This window comes from Neopelma chrysocephalum, unplaced genomic scaffold (genome assembly GCF_003984885.1).
Source record: "Neopelma chrysocephalum unplaced genomic scaffold, ASM398488v2 Primary Assembly neopelma1_25, whole genome shotgun sequence".
In the NCBI taxonomy this organism is placed as follows: domain Eukaryota; kingdom Metazoa; phylum Chordata; class Aves; order Passeriformes; family Pipridae; genus Neopelma; species Neopelma chrysocephalum.
The window spans coordinates 31,126,256-31,149,664 of NW_020897694.1; the positions used below are offsets into that span (position 1 = coordinate 31,126,256).

General features: G+C 41.0%; 2 protein-coding genes across 9 annotated transcripts in view; both read left to right on the plus strand.

Annotated features, from left to right (window-relative positions):
• Window positions 1-12,240, plus strand: part of ZBED1 (zinc finger BED-type containing 1) — a 51,157-nt gene extending 38,917 nt beyond the window's left edge. For 2 of the 6 annotated variants that reach the window (XM_027674777.1, XM_027674775.1), the window contains exon 2: window positions 6,570-12,240. In XM_027674777.1, coding sequence (XP_027530578.1) covers window positions 6,621-8,708 — 2,088 coding nt within the window. In that variant the 5' untranslated portion in view covers window positions 6,570-6,620 and the 3' untranslated portion in view covers window positions 8,709-12,240. Of the gene's footprint in view, window positions 1-14; window positions 131-1,058; window positions 1,550-5,950; window positions 6,469-6,569 lie in introns of those variants that run through there. The other 4 variants (XM_027674773.1, XM_027674776.1, XM_027674778.1 and 1 more) reach the window with 4 other exon arrangements.
• The window catches only part of DHRSX (dehydrogenase/reductase X-linked), a 208,749-nt gene that overhangs the window by 42,668 nt on the left and 142,672 nt on the right, over window positions 1-23,409 (plus strand). Inside the window, exon 1 of one of the 3 annotated variants that reach the window (XM_027674779.1) lies at window positions 20,378-20,711. The exons of the other annotated variants lie outside the window; for them this stretch is intronic. Within the exon in view, the coding sequence (XP_027530580.1) occupies window positions 20,417-20,711 (295 nt within the window). The 5' untranslated portion in view covers window positions 20,378-20,416. Of the gene's footprint in view, window positions 1-20,377; window positions 20,712-23,409 lie in introns of those variants that run through there. 3 annotated transcript variants of the gene reach the window in all.

A 23,409-nucleotide genomic window follows, 5' to 3' on the forward strand; every position in this document is an offset into this window, starting at 1 on the left:
CGGGAGGCGGCGCGGGGGCTCTGCGCCCGGGGGTCCCCGCTTCTCCTCTTCCTCTCTTTGGCTCTCTGACGGTGTCGCGTCAGACCTCGACTTAGAGCCGCGCGGGCGCTCCCTCCCTCCCTCTGCCCAGGTAGGTGCTCGGAAGGCGGGTAGCGGCGGGCAGCTCCTGCCGCCGCCGCCGCCCGCTGTGCCCCCGCCCCGCCGGGGCAGCTAGGACCGCCGGCTCCGGCTTCCCGTCCCGGCCGCTCCAGGAGGGGAACGAACCCGCGCTCCAAAAGCTTTGATACCGGCTGTCACTCGCTGACAGCCTTTAAGCTGACAAGTGTGTGACACTTGTAGTTTTTAGTAAAGGGCTCCAGGTTAGTCGTTTGTTTGAGAAGTTAGGTTTGTGCACTTTTCCGATTTGGATCAACAGCATGTTTAATGCTGACTAGAGCAAACTTTTGAGTTTGCTAGAAAAAACAGCGGTCTCAATTTCCTTCTTCCTCTCATTACTCTTGAAGACTTTAAAATGCTTCTGAGTTTATAAACTTACAGCAAACTATGAGTCCGGATGGATGCATAGGTTATCATCAGAGGCAGCGTACAACTGCATGCAAGTCTATGCCTTTAACTTCCTCTGCTTAGCAGCCAGTGAACCTTTGTGGCCCTGTCAATAGTTTTAACCAGAGGAACAGTAAAAAAAGTAGTATTGAAAGGGCCTAGTGTTTCAGTGAGGAGTTGAGGCAGATGAGGAAATTGGTATAGAGAGTATCTGAATTACTGGGGAGGAGATAGCACACCACAAAGTAAGAGTATATTTGTCCATTTCATCACATGTGGGTAGCGTTTTGTCTGCTTTTTGTTCATTCTTGATTCTTCTGCTGGGATTCCCTTTCTTAGAAGACAGCAATAAAACCCCCAAACAAATGAGAGGACCCTGGTGACAGAAAAGACAGATGTGCATACAGTTTGAAGTCATCTGAGCATTTTTCTAGTGTTAGTGTTTCTTGGCAGAGCAAAGCTGGGTATTGTGCCTAGGGTGTGTAACACTTTCCAAATCTTTTTTTGAACCACAGAGAAACGGCATGACGAAAATGTGACCCGAGTGTTTTGTTGCAGTCTGCTCTTAGCTACTATTAAAAAAAAGTGTTGAATTTGGAAATGCCGGAGGAAGACAGTGAAGATCCAACCTGGGAAACGTCATTTCCCTGAGTAGGACCAGGGAAGATTTGACAGATGTGAAAAGTTTTCTTTGAGCCCTAACTCCGGGTGTCTTTTTCCAAGGACAAGTGGTTTCCTCCTCAGCTAGTTGTTCGCATGCAGTTCCCTCTTGGCAGTTACTTGCTGCCTTTCTCCAACTCGATGTGTCCACCCACTGCTTAAAAAAGTGAATCAGCTTGTCAACTGGAACCTTTTTACCCAAATTAACCTTGTTTCTGTAATAACTTCAAAGTAGCGGTGACAGTGCAACAAAAAGGAAAAGTGTTGTTAGAACAAGCTTGGATCAGTAAACTACAGTTGCTGTAAGAAAACGCCAAGTAACTTTTTGAGACTGTACTCTAGAAAGGTGTGTTATGTTTAACATTTTCTATATATTTTCTACATCTATTCTTACAAGAACAGGCATTTTATTGTCAGGGTGCCTTACTGGGGAGAGCCTGGAGAGGCAAAGAAGGACTGGGAAGGACAGGATGGGGCAGCAGAGCCAAACATGCCTCTGATCCCGACTCCCGTGGCCACAGTTTCCTCATTGGAGTTTCCACTCTTTGTACAGCAGTGGTGCAGCTCTCCTGTGGAGGTTTAAAACAGAGGGATGCCTGGTGGTTTATCCTTGAGCTCTGTGGGTGAGTGAAGGGGTCTGGTGTTAGTGCAGCCCTTCTGCCTCTGAATTTTCCAAGAAAAGCTTGCTTTCTTACCTTTGCCGAGAAGAAGTGCTCTTGGATTTTCATTCAAGTAAACGAAATTAGTTTCATTTTATTTTTTCTTGACCCTAACTTAAGTGTTGCATGCTCTTGGCACATGTGCTTTCACATGGCTTTTAAAAGTGATTATCTGTTCTGTCATATCTTACTGCAGTTTATCTGATTTTTATAGATGGGATTCAAGACAGCTTTTTGGAGAGAGAGGACATTTTAAACTCTGAAATCTAGATTCAGTGCAAAAACTTGGTAATTGTCGTTAGTTGCAAACTGAAAAGACAGTAATATTCACTATTCAGTTGACCTGAAATTCTGATCATGAAGCTCAGGGAAAGGAATACAGAGCTGGGACGATAATCAGGGTGCAGTCAGCGATTGTTTTCGCTAACTAAAATCAGCGTGCAGGAAAGTGCAGAAACGAAGGGCAACTTAGGTTAAACTGACTTTAAAACATTTTTGCAAGTAGTAAGTGCATAAATGGTATAACTGCCAATATATAGTGTAAACTCTGTTAGTGTTCAATGGTTTAAATGATTAATAGTTTCATTAGAAATTACTGCTTTGCCTTCTTTTACAGTGCTTAATCTTAATTAATTGTAGGGGAAAAAAAAGCCCTGCATGACTAAAGTCATTGATATAAACAACTTTTTAAAAACACAAATCTAATCAGTGGATTGATAAAAGATAAATTAATATTAATTGTGGCACCAGGATATTACTAGTGGAAATGTGATCACTGAAAGTCATGCTACTGATAACAAAAATCATTCATATAATAAAAATATTCCTTTTTCTTATTTTAAAAGCTTCTCAAGGAGTTTATTTGGCATCTTTCTCCTGCATTTTCTTCTACTGTACATAATTCATTGAAATTTGGTAGGGAAAGCCTACATGCTAAATGTTTTATAGTAGTTTTGAAGTCTTTTTGGTTAAATTTTGTACCTGCGATGTGTAGAAACCTGACTCTGAAGAAGATAGTAATACAGATGAAGTTCAGAAGACCTTAAAGGTGACTCCTGTTCTTCATAAAAGTGATTGAAATTTCATATGTATTTTTTATTTGCCCCAGTTTCTAGTTACTCAGTGTCATTCAAACCAGTTTCTTTACAGTTAATCGTGAAATATTGATTTGGGAACATGCATCTTTTAATTTTGATTCATGTATTGAAGGCTTTTACGTTATATGAGTAAACCACAATGAGAGATCAAGCACTTCCTGATCAAAGCTGTGTGCGTTCAAGGTTGTAAATCATCCAGAGGTGGGTAGAAAAGTGACCAGGTAGGACAGATTAATGGCAAGCAAAAATAAAGTTACATCTAGCAACTTAAACCCTCTCCCCCATGCACACACCTGAGAGAGTTATTAAGCTAGTTTCAGAAGTGAGGAAACTGTGTGTTGTCTGTACTGACTGAGGCAAGGGTTGTGGACAGCGATACCTGTGGTGTAGGTAGACAGGGTGCCATCCCTGTGCATGCACAAGGGGGCAGAGCTAAGGTTGCAGGGTGGCTGCATACCCCATGTTTCCTCACATCCCTGTGCTTGGTTTCACAATCCAAGTGACTCTCGTATGGGTTTTGAACCAATTTTCTTCAACACTGGGGAAACTGAGCCCTGCCTGGTGCAAGGGTAGCATAGTGATGCCCTCTGAGACATGAGTTGTCGGTCGTGTTTCAGTATTTTGGCTCAAGGCGTGACCTGGAGAGGGAAGTCATGGATTTGTGTTAGGAGAATGAGAGGGGTCTGAGAAGTGTGAGGAGGCAGCACAGCCTGCCCCAGGGACAACAGGGATGAGGTGCTAGGGCTAGGAAGTCTGGACTCTTCCCCCTCTTCCTCCTGTGGCAGATGACTGTGCTGCAAAGCCAACAGAGGATCCTCTCTGCAGGCTCTTAGAAACCTCAGCCCCAGTACTGGCTGGTGGTGTTAGCCAGCTGCATGGAGGAAGTGAGGGAAACAGCAGCTTCTCCGAAGGTGTGCTCTGTTTCATGTGGGTGGGAATCAAGGGAGAAAGGAAGAGGCAGGTTTGTAGCTTGAAGGCTTCTGTGTGCACAAGGTTTTTCAGCAAACGATAGTGGGACTATATCGTTTTACCATGGAAAGTTCAGCAAACTAAAAGAGAGCATTTCCATCAGTTGTCCTTGTAACAAGCTGAGGCGCTTCCCAAAGGCAGCGAGATGCTTCATTCCCAGTGGATTTCATTCAACCAGGTACTGGTGTCTTCAGCTTGCCACAGAGTTGAAGCTGCTGCTGTTCTTGCCAAGACTAGGCTGGGAACACTTTCACTGAAAAAGGAAAGGTTTACCTCTTCTTTTTAGAAAGGTGAGAGGTGTGGTGTTTTTGGTTTGTGTTCATAATGCCAGTTTTACTGTGTAACACTCTAGGAGAGGCAGGGATGATTAGCAGTTTATATTTGAGCTATTATGACAGCTGAAGTGTGGCTTACAGCATTACAATAAAGACTGTGTTATGCTGGCATATCCTTAGCTGTGGCAATGCTCCTCTGTGCCACTGTCACCAAGTGCCAGATACATCTTAAAACAATGGCAAAACTGTAACATACATAAGAGTGAAGGGTAGGGTGAGTCTGTAACAGTCCCATACTCTAAAATAACTTCTACTTTATCAGTCTGTGATGAGCTTTTTATGATCCAAGGTGTGTCATACTAAGTTTAGATATTAAAGACACATCAACTTTTTATTACAGTGCCTTCCTCCTTGCTTTCAGGAATTGCCAGATAACTGCAGAGGAAACTGTAAGGTTTAGTGAAATGCCATGAGTCTCTATGTTTCGTTGAGACACCCTATCATGGGTTGAAATGGAGGGATCTAAAAGCAATGACAATATATATTGATATGTCTTGTCAATGCACAATCCGATGCTGTGGCAGGGTTACATCATTACACATTGCACCACTTTGTCTTTCAAAATCATCACTTTTTGTGGGATTGCATACCTTGGTGCTGTTGATATGCACGTCTTTGGAATTAGGCAGCATTACAATGTTGAATCAATAGTTTATCCTGGCAACTTAAAGGCACTGAATGAATCACAGTAGAAGGCACTCTAGTAGACAGAATATTGCCCCTCCCTCAAAATGTCTACACCCAGAAGTAAATCTTCAGAACAAATCCAATAAAATGCTTGCCCTGCATCTCTCATTCTGCTTCTAAACCAGCAACTTTGTGTAGATAAATATGTTTAGTCTTGGTTAACCTGTCTGTGGTTTTTCACTCAAGACATTCAGAAAATGTTTCTAAATACCAGCTATAGTTCCGAGAGAAAAGTGTCTTTTCTAGAGAATGTTCATCAACAGAGAAGCTTGCACAAATACATCTATTTTTATTTATATTCCCTTGCAGCAACATGAAAAAGTCAGATTGTTTCTTCCTGCCCCAACCAGCCAGTCTTACCACCTGAGGATTTCTGGGCTTGGGTGGAGGTACGGCTCCTGAGGAGCAGGGAAGGAGCAATGCCATTGCTTTCAGACCAGTGCTCCTGATATTCCTCTCCTGTTCTCTTCCCCTGGATTTTTGTGGAGGAGGTTGTATCCATGTTTAACTGATAGCTTCCTTCTCCTTCCCAGTCCTGGCCAAGGCCCTGGCAAAGATCTTGTTGCTGTCACGGTGGTGTGGAAGAAATAGAGAAGCGTCAGGGTACAGTCATGCTGTGCTGTGACTTGGCTTTTTGGTGTAGTGAAACCAGTTCCAGCTGCTGGCCCTGTGCACAGAGACACTGTAGGCCTCATGTACTTGCATGTGACTGTTTGCACAAGAAGCATTTTCCTGTGCAGATATTGAGGTATAGATTGCCAAGTCTTGCCCTATCACTATACTCATCTCTAGAGTGTCACCCCCTCCTGACTTCTCTAGCCTTTTGAAGAAAATACAGCAAAATTATTTTCCAGCTGATGTGGGTAAAAACATTTATTAGTGCATCTCTGTCTGCTTTTCCTGTAATTATAATGCTCTGTTATTCCAGGAACCATGATTGTGAACTAGTAGTTCAGGAGATGGCTTTGATTTCAGAAAGAGAAGGGACGGGAAAGGTATCAGGCATATATTGTTGATCTGCATGTAGGTTCAAGCTCCTTTTCCTTTTATTTCAGTCAGAAAACATTTTTACATTTCAGAGAAGCAGATTAATGCTATAATTTGCATCACAGATTTAATTTTTTTTTTAAAGTAAAAGCTGGAACAAGCAAAACTTCTTTCAAAATAAACAAGAAAACTTTTGCTCCTTCAGTATCAAGTTTCAATTGAACTAAATGTTAACAGCAAAGTTCAGTAATTTTTAGGCAAGAGGATGTTGGTCTAACTAAAGAGGCAGGAAGATGCTATAGCAGATGACCAGTTTGTGTGACAGTAATGTATCAACTCTGTGGTGGTGGTTACACTTTCTCTACCCAGAATTATGTCATTCCAGAAACAAGATTTATGCAGATCTTCTAGCTCAGTTTCACAGAATGTGATGTATTAAAACCCTTTTTAATTTTTGACATTCTGTTGGGCTTCTTGTAGGTCACACTTCCTGCAAATCTCATCTTGAAATTTGCAAATGTAATTAGTAAGGTAGGTTTCTTGATACATTCACAGAAACACTGATTTCACATAGTTGAGTGTGATCAAACTTGTGCTTTCTCATTGTATCTTTATCTTGCTGCCTTTATCAGGTACTCATTAATGAGTGAAGGATCAAAAGGTGGGACGGTGGCCGAGAAGCAATGGAGAATAAAAGTTTAGAAGGTTCCCCATCAGACCTAAAGTTAGTGGCTCACCCAAGAGCAAAGAGTAAAGTGTGGAAGTACTTTGGGTTTGATACCAATGCAGAAGGATGCATATTACAGTGGAAGAAGATCTACTGCCGTATTTGCATGGCACAAATTGCCTATTCAGGAAACACGTCCAACCTTTCCTACCACCTTGAGAAAAATCACCCTGACGAATTCTGTGAATTTGTGAAAAGTAACACTGAGCAAATGAGGGAAGCCTTTGCCACAGCATTTTCAAAGATCAAGCCAGAGTCATCACAGCAGGTTGTTCAAGATAGCCTCATCATGAAGACCTATCAGAACTACGAAAACAAAAAACATCAGGAACTGACATCTGCAGTCATCAGCTTAATTTGCGAGGGCATGTATCCAGCCTCCATTGTTGATGAACCCACCTTCAAGGCCCTCTTGAGAACAGCAGACCCCAGGTATGAACTTCCGAGCCGGAAGTACTTCTGTACAAAAGCTATTCCTGAAAAGTACAGTGCTATTAGAGAAATTGTGCTGAAAGAACTCACTGAGGTTCTGTGGTGTGGCATATCCACAGACATGTGGAGGAGCGAAAACCAGAACAGGTCATACGTAACGGTTGCGGTTCACTTTCTCAGCAGCAGTGCTGCCAACTGCCTGGCTGTGAACTCGCGGTGTTTAAAAACGTTTGAAGTGCCAGAGGATAATACTGCAGAGACTATTACACGAGTCCTTTATGAAACGTTCATTGAGTGGGGGATCAATACAAAAGTCTTTGGTGCTACAACAGATTACAGTAAAGACATTGTGAAAGCTTGCTCTCTCCTAGATATTCCCGTACAGATGCCTTGTTTGGGGCACACTTTTAACACAGGAATACAACAAGCTTTTCAGCTCCCCAAACTTTGCAATCTTCTTGCCAGGTGCCGAAAACTGGTGGAGTATTTTCAGCAGTCCACGGTTGCAATGTACATGCTGAGCGAGAAGCAGAAGCAGCAGAATATTCTCCACTGCATGCTGGTAAGCGACCGTGTTTCCTGGTGGGGAAGCACTCTCGCTATGCTGCAGCGCCTCAAGGAGCAGCAGTTTGTCATTGCGGCTGTTCTCGTGGAGGACAGCAACAACCACCACCTCATGCTGGAATCCAGTGAGTGGAATACAATCGAAGGGCTGGTGGAGCTGCTGCAGCCTTTTAAGCAGGTTGCGGAGATGATGTCTGCTTCAAAGTACCCAACAATAAGTATGGTGAAGCCACTTCTCCACATGCTTCTGAATACTACCCTGAACATCAAAGAGAATGATTTGAAAGAAATCAGCATGGCAAAGGAGGTGATTGCTAAAGAGTTGTCAACCACCTACCAGCACACACCTGAGATAGATATGTTTCTCAATGTTGCAACTTTCTTGGATCCTCGCTACAAAAAACTGCCTTTTCTTTCAGCCTTTGAGAAGCAGCAGGTGGAAAACAGAGTGGTGGAAGAAGCAAAAAGCCTGCTGGAGAAAGTAAAAGAAAATAGCTTTAGGACTGAAGAGAAATTCTTCACTGTTACAGAAGAACCTCCTATGAAAAAAATCATCATCTCTTCCACTCCTCCTCCTACCAGTGTCATCAACAACATGCTTGCAGAGATCTTCTGCCAGACAGGAGGCGTCGAAGACCAGGAGGAGTGGCACGCTCAAATCGTTGAGGAGTTGAGCAACTTCAAGTCACAAAAGGTCCTCGGTTTGAATGAAGACCCACTGAAGTGGTGGTCTGACAGACTAGCGCTGTTTCCAGTTTTACCAAAGGTTCTTCAAAAATACTGGTGTATTCTGGCCACAAGGGTCTTCCCTGAACGCCTTTTTGGTTCTTCTGCTAATGTTGTGAGTGCAAAGAGAAACCGGTTAGCCCCGGCTCATGTGGATGAGCAGATCTTTTTGTACGAAAACAGTCGGAATGGGTCCGAGGCAGAACCAGAGGATGAAGATGAAGGAGAGTGGGGTTTGGAACAGGAACAGATTTTTAATTTAAATGACTCGGTAAACATAAACAACAATTTCTTTAATATTCGAGACAGTGGGTTTGTTTAACAGGACTGCAGCGGTACATTTAATAACAAAGAAAAAAATATTTGTCTTAAATTACCAAAAATACTTCTGTTTTATGCTATGATGCTGTAAATATTGAACAGTTGTAACAAACTTGATTTAGCTTCCATTGTCTGTGTTTTTCCTGCTGTCTTAAAACATGAATGACTTGTGATTAAACAGCACTGAAATGAGTGAGGAAATAAATTCTGCAAAGACCATGATTTCTGACTGTGGCCCAGATTTCAGAAAGCACTTACCCATGTGCTTCCTTTCCACTTGCTTCAGTGGGAGACAAACACATGCTTATTTGCTTTCTATCATAAAAATATTTTCCTGAATTAGGTCCTTGAGCAAGGGAGTTTTTAAGATTTATGCCTCCATTTGTAAATCCTGTGTAACTCAGGATGCTAGCTTTAAAAGTTTGGATTTTAAACATTTTTAAAATCTATAAATCTGAGCAGTGAATATTTTTAGAGTATATTGATGCTATGGAATGAAAAAACATCTTGAGCCTGATTTTTCACTACCTCATGTCTTAGGCCTGGTCTATGCTACAAAAGTTCAGCTGGTATAATTCTGTTGATTAGGGGACTGATCTATTATTATTTTAATTGATACTGTGCTGGCATAGGCTGTAGTGTAGATGCATTTATAGTGGGATAATTTATTTTCCTTTCCAGTGTGGTGTAAATGTTATAAACACTTCTAAACTGGTATCGATGTGTCCACATTAGTTCAGTTTTACCATTTAACAACAGCAGCTAAATGGCAAAACTGTGGGGGTTTTTGTTTGTTTTGTTTTGTGTCTAAGCAAGCCCTGATTGTAGTCTCTTTTGCTTTTACGAGGTGGTAACGAAGTGTGGGGTCGAGGCAGCGTTGTGTTACCTGTGCCTCCTGCAGATGCTGTGGCTGATCCACGTGGTGCGAAGCAGGCAAGGCATCAGGCAACAGAGGGAGGGAAGAAGGGAAGGAGAGGGCAGGGAGACATCTACAGACCATGGGTCTAACAGTTTGTCTATGTTAGAAAATCGTTAACCTCTTAATTTAATGGGAACTTTGCCCAGGTAGCTAGAAAATTTTGTTGGCAAGAAAAGCAAAATAAAAAGCTTTAATATTATGTAAATATATTTAAAAGAAGGGGACCCCTCTGTTTCCTCACATGTATTTAGTGCGTCCTTAAAATTGTTTCTTACTCTGTTAGCACTTAAAAACTTTTTTTTTCTCCTGTCTTTTTGATTCAGTTTGTAGAGTGGACTTTAGTCCCATCCAGTCTAATGTTTGAGTGCTGTTTCTGATTAGCTGTGTATTGTAATTGCTCCCTTTGTGTCTCTAAGCATCAGGGTTTTAAGACCTTTTGGGAACTTGGCAAACAAGAAAAAAGAAAGGAAACCAACCTGAAACCCCACATCTCTTATGAAATACTGCAGGTCATAAACAAAATTAGAGTTTACGCTAGATACAGAGTAGTCTTTTTTTCTCTGAGGTGCAGTGGAGGACTCCTGGCATTTTCCACTTACAGTCAAGGTTTGCTTGGGGTTTTATTTCTGTTACTAGTGTCTCGCCTTTCCTCACCTCAGTCTACAACTACGTTGAGCACAATCTTTCTGGAGAGAGGTCTGTTGAAGACTGACTGTTACTGTTCTGGAGGAAGAAAGTTAAGTATTTTTTAATCATGGTGGCACCCATGGACATTTGGTTGTAAAAAGGGCACAGGCAGCAGGAATGTACAAAAATGAGAATAGCAATGGAATTGAATATGTTGCCAAACTATTTATGTTTAGGTTTAATAGTTCTTGGAAGCTTGAGGCCTCTGTGTTCTTTTTAGGTGCTGGGAATGGGCAGGTGGGTGGGGAGGAAGAGCAGAGGTTAGAGTGAAGGAACAGTGAAGTAAGTAATAGCAAACTACATGGCATGTTTAAGCCCAGGAAAAGTGCATTTAGCAGGTGGTGTGGCTGAAAACTGATTTGCACTTGTACAAAGTACCCGCACTGTGCATCCTGTTGAATATTGCTACTCTCCACATCCACTGAAGAGGTGTATGTGATTGCCCAAGGTGCAAAACGCAGGCTTGGCTTAAACTCCCACAGGTACGTAGGCCTATCTGTGAGGGCAGCAAAATCAAATTACAGAAGGGAGTGAGATACCTAAGCTCCTGTGACACCCTAGCAGCCTGCCAGGAAGACCTCTTGGTTTTTATGTCCATTGAGAACCAGCTGCTGTTGCTTGCTCCACCTCCACTGCTACCACCACTGCTAGCCCTCGAGTTGCTGCGCAAATGCTAGTGCGAGGTGTGTGGATCCTTCCTTACGTGAGCATAATGCAAAGCCATGCCCTCACAGCCAAGGCAGACCCCAGAACACCACTCCCCTGGTCCGCACTTGGCCTACCTCTCTTGGCAACATAGTTTCCATCTTCGTCCTCCTAGGGCTAAATGTATACAGTGATGCTTACAAGCAGTTTTACTGAGATCAGTGCAATGCACTACTCTCTTCCTTCCAGCTTCTTTTTATTTTTTGGTATCCAAAATAAAATTGTAGTCAGTTCAATTGATGTGTCTCAGCATTCTTTTAAAAAAAGGAGAAGAAAAAGAAAAAAAAAAGAGCAAAACCATTGTTAGTCCTACCCATTGTCTGTGAGATTTTTATTTAATGTTCTAAGCCTGGAATATTGTTAAATAAATGAGAAAAATAAGTTAGTTACTAGATTATTTGTCTGATGTGTGTTCATATCTGCAGCACTTTATGACTTTGAACTCTACCGCTACAGGGGAAAGTTATATTCTAAGGATTTGAAGCTATGCATTTATTTTCTTTTTGATCTTGTAAGTTATTTTTTGAAAATGCTGTACAAATCTTTTGGATTAAAAAAAATGAGGATGAAAAATGTTGGAAGTTTAGATGGTTTCTCTCGCTTAAATATGTGTGGTGTTTTTCATTTATCAACATAATTTTCTGTTGTTTACTTGGGTGGAGAACCAAAATTGAAATATTGCTACAACTTGAGTTAAACCCCCGTGTTACTGCCAAGGGTGGGCCCAGAACACATTTCCAAACTACCCTATTAAGTCAGCTTTATGTTTGTGTTTCTTGACAGCTACTTTAAATCCACAGCCTAATGTTTCCTTTTCTCTTTGGTACAGCAGAGACATCTTTTGGAGGGGCAATAGAGGAACAAGCTTCAGCTTTTGAGTGCTTTCATGCTGGAAAAGTGAATTTTTGAACAGGCTCTCAAAGTACATACTTTATGTCAAAAGAAGATGAATTGCCTTTTGTCACCAACTAAGTATTGCGAATTCAGGATTAAAATTCATTGGGCCTAAGTGAGGTTTCTTGGGATAGCAGCATAACTAAAGGGAGTTTTGTCTGTCTGACCAATCTTTGCACACATTTCACCTCTCTCTGCCATCAAGGATTATGGGAAGAAAAAAAGAAAAGCCTGAATCAAAGAAGTTGAAAAGGTGAATTTTTCCAGCAAACTGTGTCTGAGATGCTTTGGTTTAAATGAAGGCAATAAAGGTCTGTATTATTTATGGAAAGGGTGTATTATTTCAAGTTTCTATTGCAGCAGTGTGTTACATAATTTTGAAGGGTTTTCTTTAATCGATGTCCTGGTGTCCAATTAGCTTTACAGGAACATTTTTTATACAGGCAGGAATATTAAAAGCAAAAGAAGCACAAATTGGTTATTTGTAATATTTTATAGGCCTTCTGAAAACTTAAAAGTGACATGCAGTTCTTGATTTTGTCCTTTTTGTGTGACAGTTTAAAAAGAAAGGGCTGCCTGGGAACATCTTTTCTGAAAGAAGGGAAGTGTAGGGGTACAAGCACAGAAGTAGTGTGTTTTACATATTCCATGACAACTGGGTAAAGGAAGCTTTATGCTGGAAAAATTGCATTTTAGTCTTTGCACACCCTTCTCCTTTCAATGGTCTCCATTTCCGAGTGTTCTTCTCAGAGGATGATGTCTTTCTGAAGGTCTGGTGATCCCAGTTCTGGTGGTGCAGTGCTATGTAGTCTAGGCTGTCTTTTTGACTCTGCTGAGAGGAGTCTCCTGGTCTCCAAGAGAGGAGTCTCCTGGTCACAAAAGTTTTGTGGCTTTTTTTTTTTTTTTCCTTTTTTTCTAGGACAAGAGTATGGTCTGTCTTATTGTATCTCCTCCAAATTAATATTCTGCTAAATTCAAGACATTTTTTATTTTTAGTGGATGCAGGGAAATTACCGAAATTGACTTTACTTTTTTAGTAATATTATTTGGTGCACTAGAGAGAACTTAAAGATACAACATAATTTTATATCTGCATGAAAAGCATGCCAGTGAAGCATGTCTAATGACTTGATAATGTTTAAACTAGAATTTCAAAACATCCCTGCAGTTGCTGTTTATACTGCTGTCATTTTACATACAAAAACGTTTCCTTTAAATCGAATGATAAAAATCAATTAAATAGATTTTTACTGCTTTTTCAGTCATTTTCAGTGCCCTTGCAGTTGGGTTAAAATGCCACAAGAGAATTGACTTTAGTATTAAAAAAACCTGGAAAAAATAAAAAATAAACCACTGTCTTTTGGTTTACCTTGTGTTTTGAAAACTAGTAATAAAATTTGATTTATATATTTTTAAAAACTCAGAGGCTGTTGGAGCAACTATTTCCAAATAACAGTCCCTTTGAACTCTGAAATGCTAAAATATTAAGATTTTTGAGCATTTATATTGACATTTTCAAACTGAGTGGTATTATAGATTTCCCTTGCTGCCAAAAGAAAAGGTTAGTGTTCACAGAAGTGATGCTGCCATCCGCAGTGCTTTGAAATGCTGATCAGATGTATGTTTTTTTCAGAGATGTTGAGAAGACTGTTACCTGCTGCACACTGTGCTGGTTTCCTTGCATCACACTTATTACTTATTTCCAGTGACTTGAGTTTTCCAAATCCTCTGTCCTGTCTCCTCTCCCTGGCCCTGTGTGGGCAGAGTGCCGGGTGGGAACAGCAGGGAGGAGAAGCCCAGCTCCCCAGTGTTTCTTCTCTTACAGAGAGACTGTTCTTTGAGAGTGAATAAACTCAGTTTAAAATTAGTTTAAACTAGGTTCTTATTGCAGTCCACTGAGGCTACAGCACCTGTGCCATGGTGTGAAAAGGCAGAGCCAGTGATTCCTCTCTTCACAGTGATGTACACTTGGACACACTGCTCAGTTGGACTAAAATTGCCTATGTAAGGGGAAAATGCTGGGGAATTGAGCTCAGCACAGTGAGGAAACTATCCTCAGAGTCAAAAGCATAATGACCAATAGCATAGAATAAGCAGTAGTAGAATAAGGTTATTTTTAAAAAGGCGATTTCTTTCATTACATACAATTTTATGTCTATTCATTGTCCCCAAATACTTGCAGCTAGGAATGAGAAATTTGTCTTTTATTTCTCCAATGGATACTGCCTTGCTTTTAAATTTAAGACATCTTATGTCTCAGTTTATCACTCTGTCTTTATGGACACTGCTATTGAAAGGGTTTCATTCTCCCTTTTTTTCTTTTTGCTTTTTTTGTGTGCTTTTTTTTTCGTGAGTCATCAGTGATGTTTACAGTGATAGGAATTTGCAATCATAACAAGGAATATGTCAAGTCAGCATCAGGAAAGCTCATGCCAGAAGCATCCCATCCCATGTCATAAATGCTGTTCTCCAAGGGAAACCTTCATCTTTTCAAACATAACCTTGTGATGTGTGTGTGAATCTTCATCTTCTCAGACATGGCTTTCTGATGTGTGTGTCAGAGAGAAAAATAAAGTGTTTTGCAAACAATGCATAGTTCTGATTTATGGGTGGTAGTGCAGTTTGCTGTGAGTTTGTGCTCTGGGATGCACTCAGTTGTTTGACACCAAATCATAGTTTCTTAAGCACACAGCAGAACTTATATGAACAGATGGAATTTAACAACAGATGTGAAAAATGCAATTGTTTTATTGACGGGAACAGATAAGAAGTGGGTCCATCTAGGGAAAATACTGAAATTTTACCAGGACCCTCCAATTCCTGTCTGAAATACTGATAGCACTTAAAAATTCTAAATTACTAACCTTCCTGTAATCTGACATTTTAGAACTCTGTAAAACACCTTTTGGTGCTTCCATGCTGCTGTCAATGAGCTCTGTTATCTTCAAAACCCTGCACTCCCAAATGGCCAGTGAGGAGTTTACAGCAACAAGACATTGGAGAAGAAGGGAGATGCAGCTCTTACTGTGACCTGTCCTCTAGCATGTGTGAGCCTGGGTTTAGGGGGCTTTTTCTGAATGGTACTTTGACACATTCATCTGCCACAGATAAACATGCACATGCAATTGCCACTGATCATAAATCTGGTAGGTTCCAAGGGAGTGAATGCTGTGGTGAGAAAGCCAGTTTTGGGGATGAGTGGAGCCTTCCATGTGCAGCATGTATCTCTTCTAGTCCCTAATTCTAAGCCCCACTTTATTTCCTGGGCAGGGAGTAAGTACATTGGTGCTGGTCTTTGCTGTGTTATTTGTTGTGTGGCTCTTGGATTCAAAGTTTAAGAACAGGAGAATGTGACCTGCCTGCTTTGAAGCCATGGTGAAAGTCAGAAGTGTACTTGTGCTGTACATGATTTGCTGAGTGGTTTGCATGAGCAGTGGGTTAGGATGATCTGAAGTTTACCCCGTGGTGGTGTGAATGCAGGACTGGCATTGCTGCTAGGAGATTTCTGCATGCCTGGTCAGAGAAATGAAGTGAGAAAAGCACAGCCTTGTGCATGATGTCTCTGGAAGTATGATGCAATGCCCAAGTGAACTTAAAGCACTCCCATGAACTAGTTCTGCTGTAGTCTTTCAAGCAGATTAACCACGTTGTTCATGCCCTGCCCATGCCACCCCACCTCCCCTTCATCAGTGTTCACAAAGATTTCACAGTTCTTTTTGGAGATATAAATTCAGAGATAATATATGACAGTATTTGTCAGTTGTTAAGACCATGGCATATGCTTTTTGAGACTTTTTTTGGCAATGCATATTAGAGCTGATAGAAGATAAAATTCTTCTTTTACCCAGAGACAGCTCTTCCTGCAGCGAGGCGATCAGCTCAGTCTGCAGAGTTGGTCTCTTGGCTTGCACTTCTGCCCTTTCTCTAGGCTGTTTAGGAAAGTTGCTGTGCTCTGCAGAGAGAAAAACAGATTCCTCCAGAGTGTTTTCCCTGTGTTTTTGTGTTGCTGGGGCTGCCTTCTGGTTTGCACATGCCTGAAGGAAGGGGATGGGCCAGGGCTTTTCCCCTGACGTTACTACTTCCCTGGGCTGGTCGGCCGCCCTGAGAAGAAGATTGCGAAGAAGGTGACACTGCCAAGTGATAAGTTTGCAAACACTTAGACTACAAAATGATTCATTCATTTTATATTTATTTTTAGGCTAAGATTAAAACAATACAAATCATGGCCTAAAAAGGAGCCTGCAGACCCTCTGCACTAACTCCTTAAGTTAGCTGTCCAAATATATATTTAGGGACTTAATCTCTAAAAGCGATCCATTTTGCATGCTCTGCCTTCAGAACCACTAGAAATGCTGGCATCACAAGTATGTCTCTTTAAATATCTTTAAATAGTGGTATTTTGAGGTGGGCTGTGTATGTGATGCTTTTTAAAATGCAAACCACAACTTTTTGGTTTCCATATATCCATTTTCTCTTCTGTTATGCTTCAAAGGTTAGTATCCGTAGAATCATTCTGTCTAAAATGAGTTATTTTAAGACTTGACCTCCCAAATATAGGTGGGCTTCAAAAGTAAGAGGAGTATTTCCCCCCACAACTCATAAGCTGAAAGTAAATTGTTCTGTTGTTGAAGGAGGCAATTGCAACTGCATTCTACCAAAATATGGGAGAATGTGAAGTGTAAATAGGTGAAATTTTTAGGTGAAATTCTGAGTAAAAGGCTTAAATGTAAGTGTCTCATTTTCTGCCATAATCTGCATCATAGCAAGATGGAAATGGACCTGTGGTATTCCAGTGAGTGTACAGGAGAAGAAAAAGCCTTCTTTTATTTTGTCATTATTCTGCTTGTGAGGATGTTTCAGTTTAGATGATTTAGTCGCAATAAGCATAAAATCAACAGTTTCAGCAGATGTGAATGAGCATTTCTATTGCTTGGTCCTTCCTTCTTTGATAAACAGGAACTTGTTCTCCCTTGTTAATGTAGAAAAAAGGAAAGAAGGCAAGTGGGTGTCGAGTATTATAGGTGGAAGGTTGGGTGTTTGCTTTGTGCTCATACAGCTGAAGCATTGATGAATTTCAGAGCCAGATGATGGATTGTGTTTGTGCAAGTAGGGCATTTGGGTCTAAAGATGGGCAGATGGTATCTTTGCAAAGGATATGTGGTCTTTGCTTTCAAGTTCAGCACTATGCCAGTAAGTGTGATACTTAACTCCGAGCATTAGCTGGTTGTGCAAATAGCTTCTGCAGTCACTCAGTGTCCTGTGGTTTTGGGGCTGTTTGGAGTAAGATCTGCTTGTTTAGGTCATAGAGCAAACTCTGTTAGCATTAACCTCGTCTCTTGCTAGTGACGAGATGCTGCAACTCAAGAAAATGAGCTAGAAAATGTAATTGTTCCTTTACATCATAAAAAGAGTTGTTTAACCAAATTCCACTCAGCCATACGTCAGCTGAAGGTGCTGGAGGTTGTAGAAACTCAGTTAAGGAATATAAGAGCTTTACTGACAGGGCAGTTGGATGGATGAGGGTCTTGAGTCACACAGGACCTGGTGCGGACTCTACTATGAGGCTGCCTGTGTGGGACAAGTTGCACAAACTGAAGTCTTGTTTGGTTTATATGTGAGTGCTGAAGCAGCCTTGTAATGTTTTGCAAGGCCAGAAGGCAGGAGGAAGAATCCATGGACCCCATGTTATTTTTAGAGATGTTTTTGTAGTACATAAGTAAGATATCAGTTTGCTTAGACCATGCAGATACTGCCCCACCACAAATGCTTCACCTGGGGCTCCCTCATGCAGTGCTGGAGTAGTGTTGAAGTTCTGTGTGTCCTGACGTGTAATTCTTGATTCAGTTCAGTCATGTTAAAGTTTTTAATACTTTGAACAAATGCATTATTAGGAAATATTTTGATAACAGTGTCACTAAGATTATGTGCCTTGCCTTACAGACAGGGCAAGGTTCAAGATTTGCGCAGTTATGGAGTAAAAATGTACCCATGCAGTCCCCTCTTGGTGTTTTCAGAAACTGTTGCTTGCCAGTTTTAAGCTTCCCCTCCTTAAGTTTCTAAATTACAGATGTCATTACAGACAGAGTGATTTCAATTACTGCATTAAAGCTGCAGATGTGGTAGAATATAGCAAGGTTCAAATGGGCATATTGACAGCGAGGAAAAAAATGTTTGACAGCTACAGTTCCTAAAGCAAATAACCATGAAAAGCAGTGCTTCATATCAGGATTGCTTTTAAGAAGAAAGAAAGTGAAATAGTTTTGTAATAAAACGATAACATTTGTTTTCTCTTCCCTGTATCTGTGCTCTGCTAGGAGGCGCTTGATACTTCACAGAAAATTCATTGGGCAAGAAAACTACATCCCCCATCCTATCCAAATCAGTGTCTCAGTTGTGTAAAGCTGAGTAAGAGTGCTTGGCTCTGATATACTTTTGCTTTTTGTAGTGTACCTGTTTTCTGCCAGAGTATGCTTTCTGGGATGTGGTCATTTTGCCATCTGACGGAGTGCCTAACCATGATTGCTAACATTGCTCAATATTTTAAATTAGCCTGCAGAGGATAAAAAAAGGAAAGTTGGACCTAAAAAAATGCACTGAACTTGTTTCTGAAGGAGGATCTTGAGGGGACAGTTAAAACATTTTATTTTCCTTGTTGACACACTAGTAATATGGTTGATGTAACTAAACACCCTTTCAACTCTATGAGGAAATAGTCACCTCGATAAGCTCTGCACTGAGTTACCCTCTGTGACATGAGCTTCACCAGAATGAGAAAACGAGGTCACACCAAAGGAAAGCAAAGCTCGGTCACCTCCTGACTTTGCATCTCACACTGGGTTTTTCAGGTGTACAAACCAGGAACTGAAGTTAATGAGCATTATGAGTGTTCAATGAGTTTGAGATTAAGTTTTTAACCTGCTATGCTGCAGGCAAGGGTTTGATTGCCACCTCCAGCTGCCCAGGTGTGGTGTGCTGCAGCAGGAGGGGGTGATGCTCTGTGTTAGACATGTGTACCAAAATAGCTGATATTAGGGCCCATAGGCTGTGTTCTTTACAAAGCCAACCCAGAAGTTATTCTCTGTTCTAGAAAGGTTATTTTTAAAACAGAAACAGGTAGTTCTGTGTAACAGTATTTTACAAACGTCAACCTGTCCCGGCTGAGGAAATTACTGATGAGTTGGCATCAGACCTCATTCTTTAAAAAAAGTTCAGTGGTACCATTGCAAATGGCTTATAAAGGCTGCAACAGTCTACTTATTATGCAGAATGAAAGGACTTAGCAAACAAAGCATTACTGGCACTACATTTTCTGCAAACCAGGACTGACGCAGTGAAGAGATGACCTTATAATTTTTTTACTGAATGTGTCCCAGTGAACAGAGTGCCTACAGAGCAGTAAATGCTGGTGTTCTGGCAGTTGGGTATAACCTCTATAACTGGAAATGGAACATTTGTGCTATGAAATGCTTCTTACAGCTGATATACAAGGACTTCTTGGACATATTTTTCCAAAATAACATCTTGCTAATGAATAAAGTCATCCAGTTGAATACAGATATCATCTAATATGCCTACTGGAGTGCTTTCATGCTAATTAATACCACCATCTATATGCCGGTCTTACTCGTGCATTCCTAACTGAAGTCGCTGCATTGCATGGTGTATGATTTTAACATTAAATAGTCTGCTGAAAATTAGTAGGAAAAAGGTCAAGAAATGTTCTCTCGATGATGCTGTACTTCCTAATTATATGATACAGATATTTAAAGAGCAACTAATTTGAGTCAGAAGCAAGTTTTGAGAGCTGCAGATGCTGCCATTAGCAGTGCCTAGTAGGCCCTAGTAGAGTTCTCTGCACTTGGTTGTAGACATGTCTTCTTCCTGTTGTTTCTCATGGGTTCTTTTTTGCAATCAATCTGTTAAAGTCATTATTTGTAATCATCCAGCACTCCGAGGAGGAAAGAGATATTTGAAGATACAAGGAAGAGGGTGTAAAACGATAAAATAGGTGGGCTACATTGAGGCCTGGATTTCGGCTTGAGTATGGCCCTGTTAGGGTTATTCTGCAGTGGCATATCAGCTTACTTGTTTATGCACTAATGTAATGACCTTTATTGGGATTTTTGCTGTTAAGCATATCTTGTATCCATCTCTTTCACCTCCATTTTTAGAGTGATTTAATTTTTTTCTCAATGCTTACCCATTATTACTATTCATAAAGTATTCTAGTGAGACACAAGTGAAAGCCATGATTTTTTTTCCCCAATCTTCTAATCCAATTATTCGAGTATTAATATTGTTCCTTAAAAGAAGAAAAAAACCATATACATACCCACATATGTATACAGAAAATGAATGTAATTTAGCAATGAGGTCCATTGTTTTTCGGTTCAGATTCTTCCAAGCTGCCACTCTTGGCTGTAAAGGACAAAGTCATCTTTACAAGTGCAGTCTGACAGCTGGCATGAGGGCTGTGGCGACAGGGACTGAGGCTGGGAGCCAGCATGGTGGCTCAGTGGGCAGTGTGTGGCTGGTGTGGCTGTTCTGCTGGTAGCCTCTCTGCAGACATGATCTCTTCCTTGCAAGTGCATCGGGGTCTGTATCAAAATGGCTTTGCAGCGTGCTCCTCTGGCTTGGCTGATCCCAGTTTAGAGGGTGAGATACTGGGACCTCTTCTTCCTGCCCAGTCCCTGATGTGCGCAATAGCAAAAGGGCTGGGTAAACAGAGGTCTGGCAAAGTGCCTGTGCTCCCCAGAGAAACATCACTGCCATCACAGGAGTGTAGGTGGTATGATCCTGGTGAATTTTCTAGATGTCCCTCTTTGTATTGACAGCACTCCCATCTACCTCGGGTTCAACTGCAACTACTGTTTTTTAGCTTGACCACTTGTTTTCTCCAGGGTAAACCTGTGTGGGGCTGGCTGTGCTGGTGTACTGCCACGCTGGGCAAAGCACTCCCCTGCAAAGGTACCACATAGATTAGCAGGGCAGCACTCACTGGACAGTTTATTCAGTAAAAGAATGTTTTCTGTTTCCCCAGGCAAAACAGGGAATCCTGGTAACTGCATCTGGAGCAGAGTGTGTGCTTGTGCCAGTACAGCAGAGCTGGTCACATACTGCATGAGAACACAGACACGGTGGCTAGATGTCCTAGTGCACCTTGGGAGGGAGGTAGTACTATGGCCAAAATGAAGGTGGTGTAACCCTCAGCACTGCTGGATTTTCTGTATGGAAAGTTGCAAAGCTTCAAATGCAATAACAAAAGAAATGCTGATGTAAGGGCTGCAGTAGCTGCTGGTGCAGCTTACAGAGTTGGGAGGGGCTCGCTTTTCTCTCCCTGCAAGAAGCTGTGCACCTTTTACCTTCTGCATCACCGAGATTTTTTTCTTAGAGAGGTCGTAACTGATGGCAAAGCCCCACTGGAGGACAGAGTGTGAGTGGGCTGGCAGTTTACACCATGTGTTACAGGGTGTTGATGGAGATGTAAGGCTGGAGTCCCTCAAATCACCTAAAAGTTAGTGCACAGTGTAAGGCATGTGTTTGAAATTCCTTGTATATTCATGGAGAAAGCCCTAGAGAGAGAAATATTAGAAAGGGAAAAGAGCTGCCAAACAAGCCAGTGCAAGGTCTTGGGCTTTTATTCCTCAAGCTTTTTATTTCCTCCCCTTGATATATTTAATAAATTCCTTTATGCTTTTCAAAAAGAAATCTTCATTCAAATGATTTAAATTATTTAGCATCCAGCAAAAATTAAACATAAGTATAACTTTTTGCTGTTTAAAATGAGGTGTAATAAAAGTGCTGTGTATAGTCAATGGCTGTCTGTGGACTTAGAATCATAGATTTATTTAGATTGGAAAGGACCTCTGAGATCATCAAGTCCAACCATTAACTCAGCACCACCATGTTCACCCCTAAACCATGTTCCCAAGTGCCACAGCCACATGTTTTTTGAACACTTCCAGGAATGGTGATTCCACCACTTTTCTGGGCATCCTATTCTAATGCCTGACCACCATTTCCACCAAGAAATTGTTCCTAATATCTAATCTTGACCTCCCCTGGCACAACATGAGGCCATTTCCTCTGGTCCTGTCACTGGTTCCCTGACTCAGCAAGGTCCATCCTTTGAGAGGTGGCTCCAGGTATATCAGCTTTCCTAGAAGTTAATTATCAGCTTGGCATGATGAAAATGAGACTATAAGGTCTGTTATAATAAACAAAGTTTTGGGAGTTTTTTTGTTGTTGTTTTTTTCCTCAAAGAAGAGAAGGGAGTCGTGCCTTGAAAGAATATTTCACATCAAATTGGCTGTTGCAGAGCCATGATATTTGGGCTAAATCATCTGGTCAGGTGGAACAAAAAGCAGGTGTGAAGCCTGTCTGTGCTAGCGCTGATGCCTGAAAAGTGCTGATAGTTCTGGCTGATGTCCTGAGAAGGACTGACAGGGTGCACTATGGTTTATCAGCCCATTTGAATACCTGGTAGAAGAGTGAAGTCCTAACATGGCTGTGCAGAAGGGCAGTGTAGTCCCTGCAGCTGTCACCACCCTTTTTAGAAGCAGGATGTTTGGAAGGTGTTGGTCAACAAAGATGCATGTTTCTCTATGAATGGAGCTAATCTCTTATAATTTTCGCAAGCTATTAATAGAAGATAATCAAATGTAGGAATGAAAATAGGATGTTTGTGTCATACTCCTGGAGCATTATCAATAGTGGGACTTTTTTTGTGAGTAGTTGTGCATTTCTTCAGAGGAGTGTGTGATGCTCTCTAATTGAAATATTAATGGTCATTAATATTAATGACACTGTGGAATGATGGCCTCTTAAATGGAGACATACTATAAGAGCTTTTAATTTGTGTGGTAACTGCATATTAAAAATCTTTGACAATTCTGATGAAGAGCAATTATAGAGCATGAACAGTAGCTGCTCTTTTAAGTTAACCAATTTCCTGAGTCTCATGAATCTGCATTAGATTAATGGCCTATAAAATTTCATTAAAAAATAAGTTTTTACCTGAAGAATAAAAACAGCTAATTTAAAAAAAATCTTTTAAAACAATTACCTGTCTCTATTGCAAAGCAGTTACTTTCCTGTGAAAACTTTGGTGCAAATTTTATGAGGAACCAGAAAGATGAAAATTGAAAGAAAATCTTTGAGTATGAGATCACTTCAGCATATGCTAAGAAAGAGGAGCTTGAAAAGAAATCAGTCTTTTCCTAAGAAAGAACTGTCGTGAGAAAATTAGGAAATTATATATAGTACAGTCAAGACCTTTCTGTAGTCACACATTCATACTCTGAAACCCCTGACCTGCTCCTGTTATCCAAGAAGAGAAAAATTAATAAAATTCCATATTTGGAAAACAAATGTTGTATCTGTCTTGAAGACAAAACATGTACATGCCCTTTGTACTTTCTCATTCCAAGTTAGAACTGATTTTTAAGTGATTCTGTGTACAAAATCCAGCTCTGTCCAGAGGCTCAGGGGGCTTCAG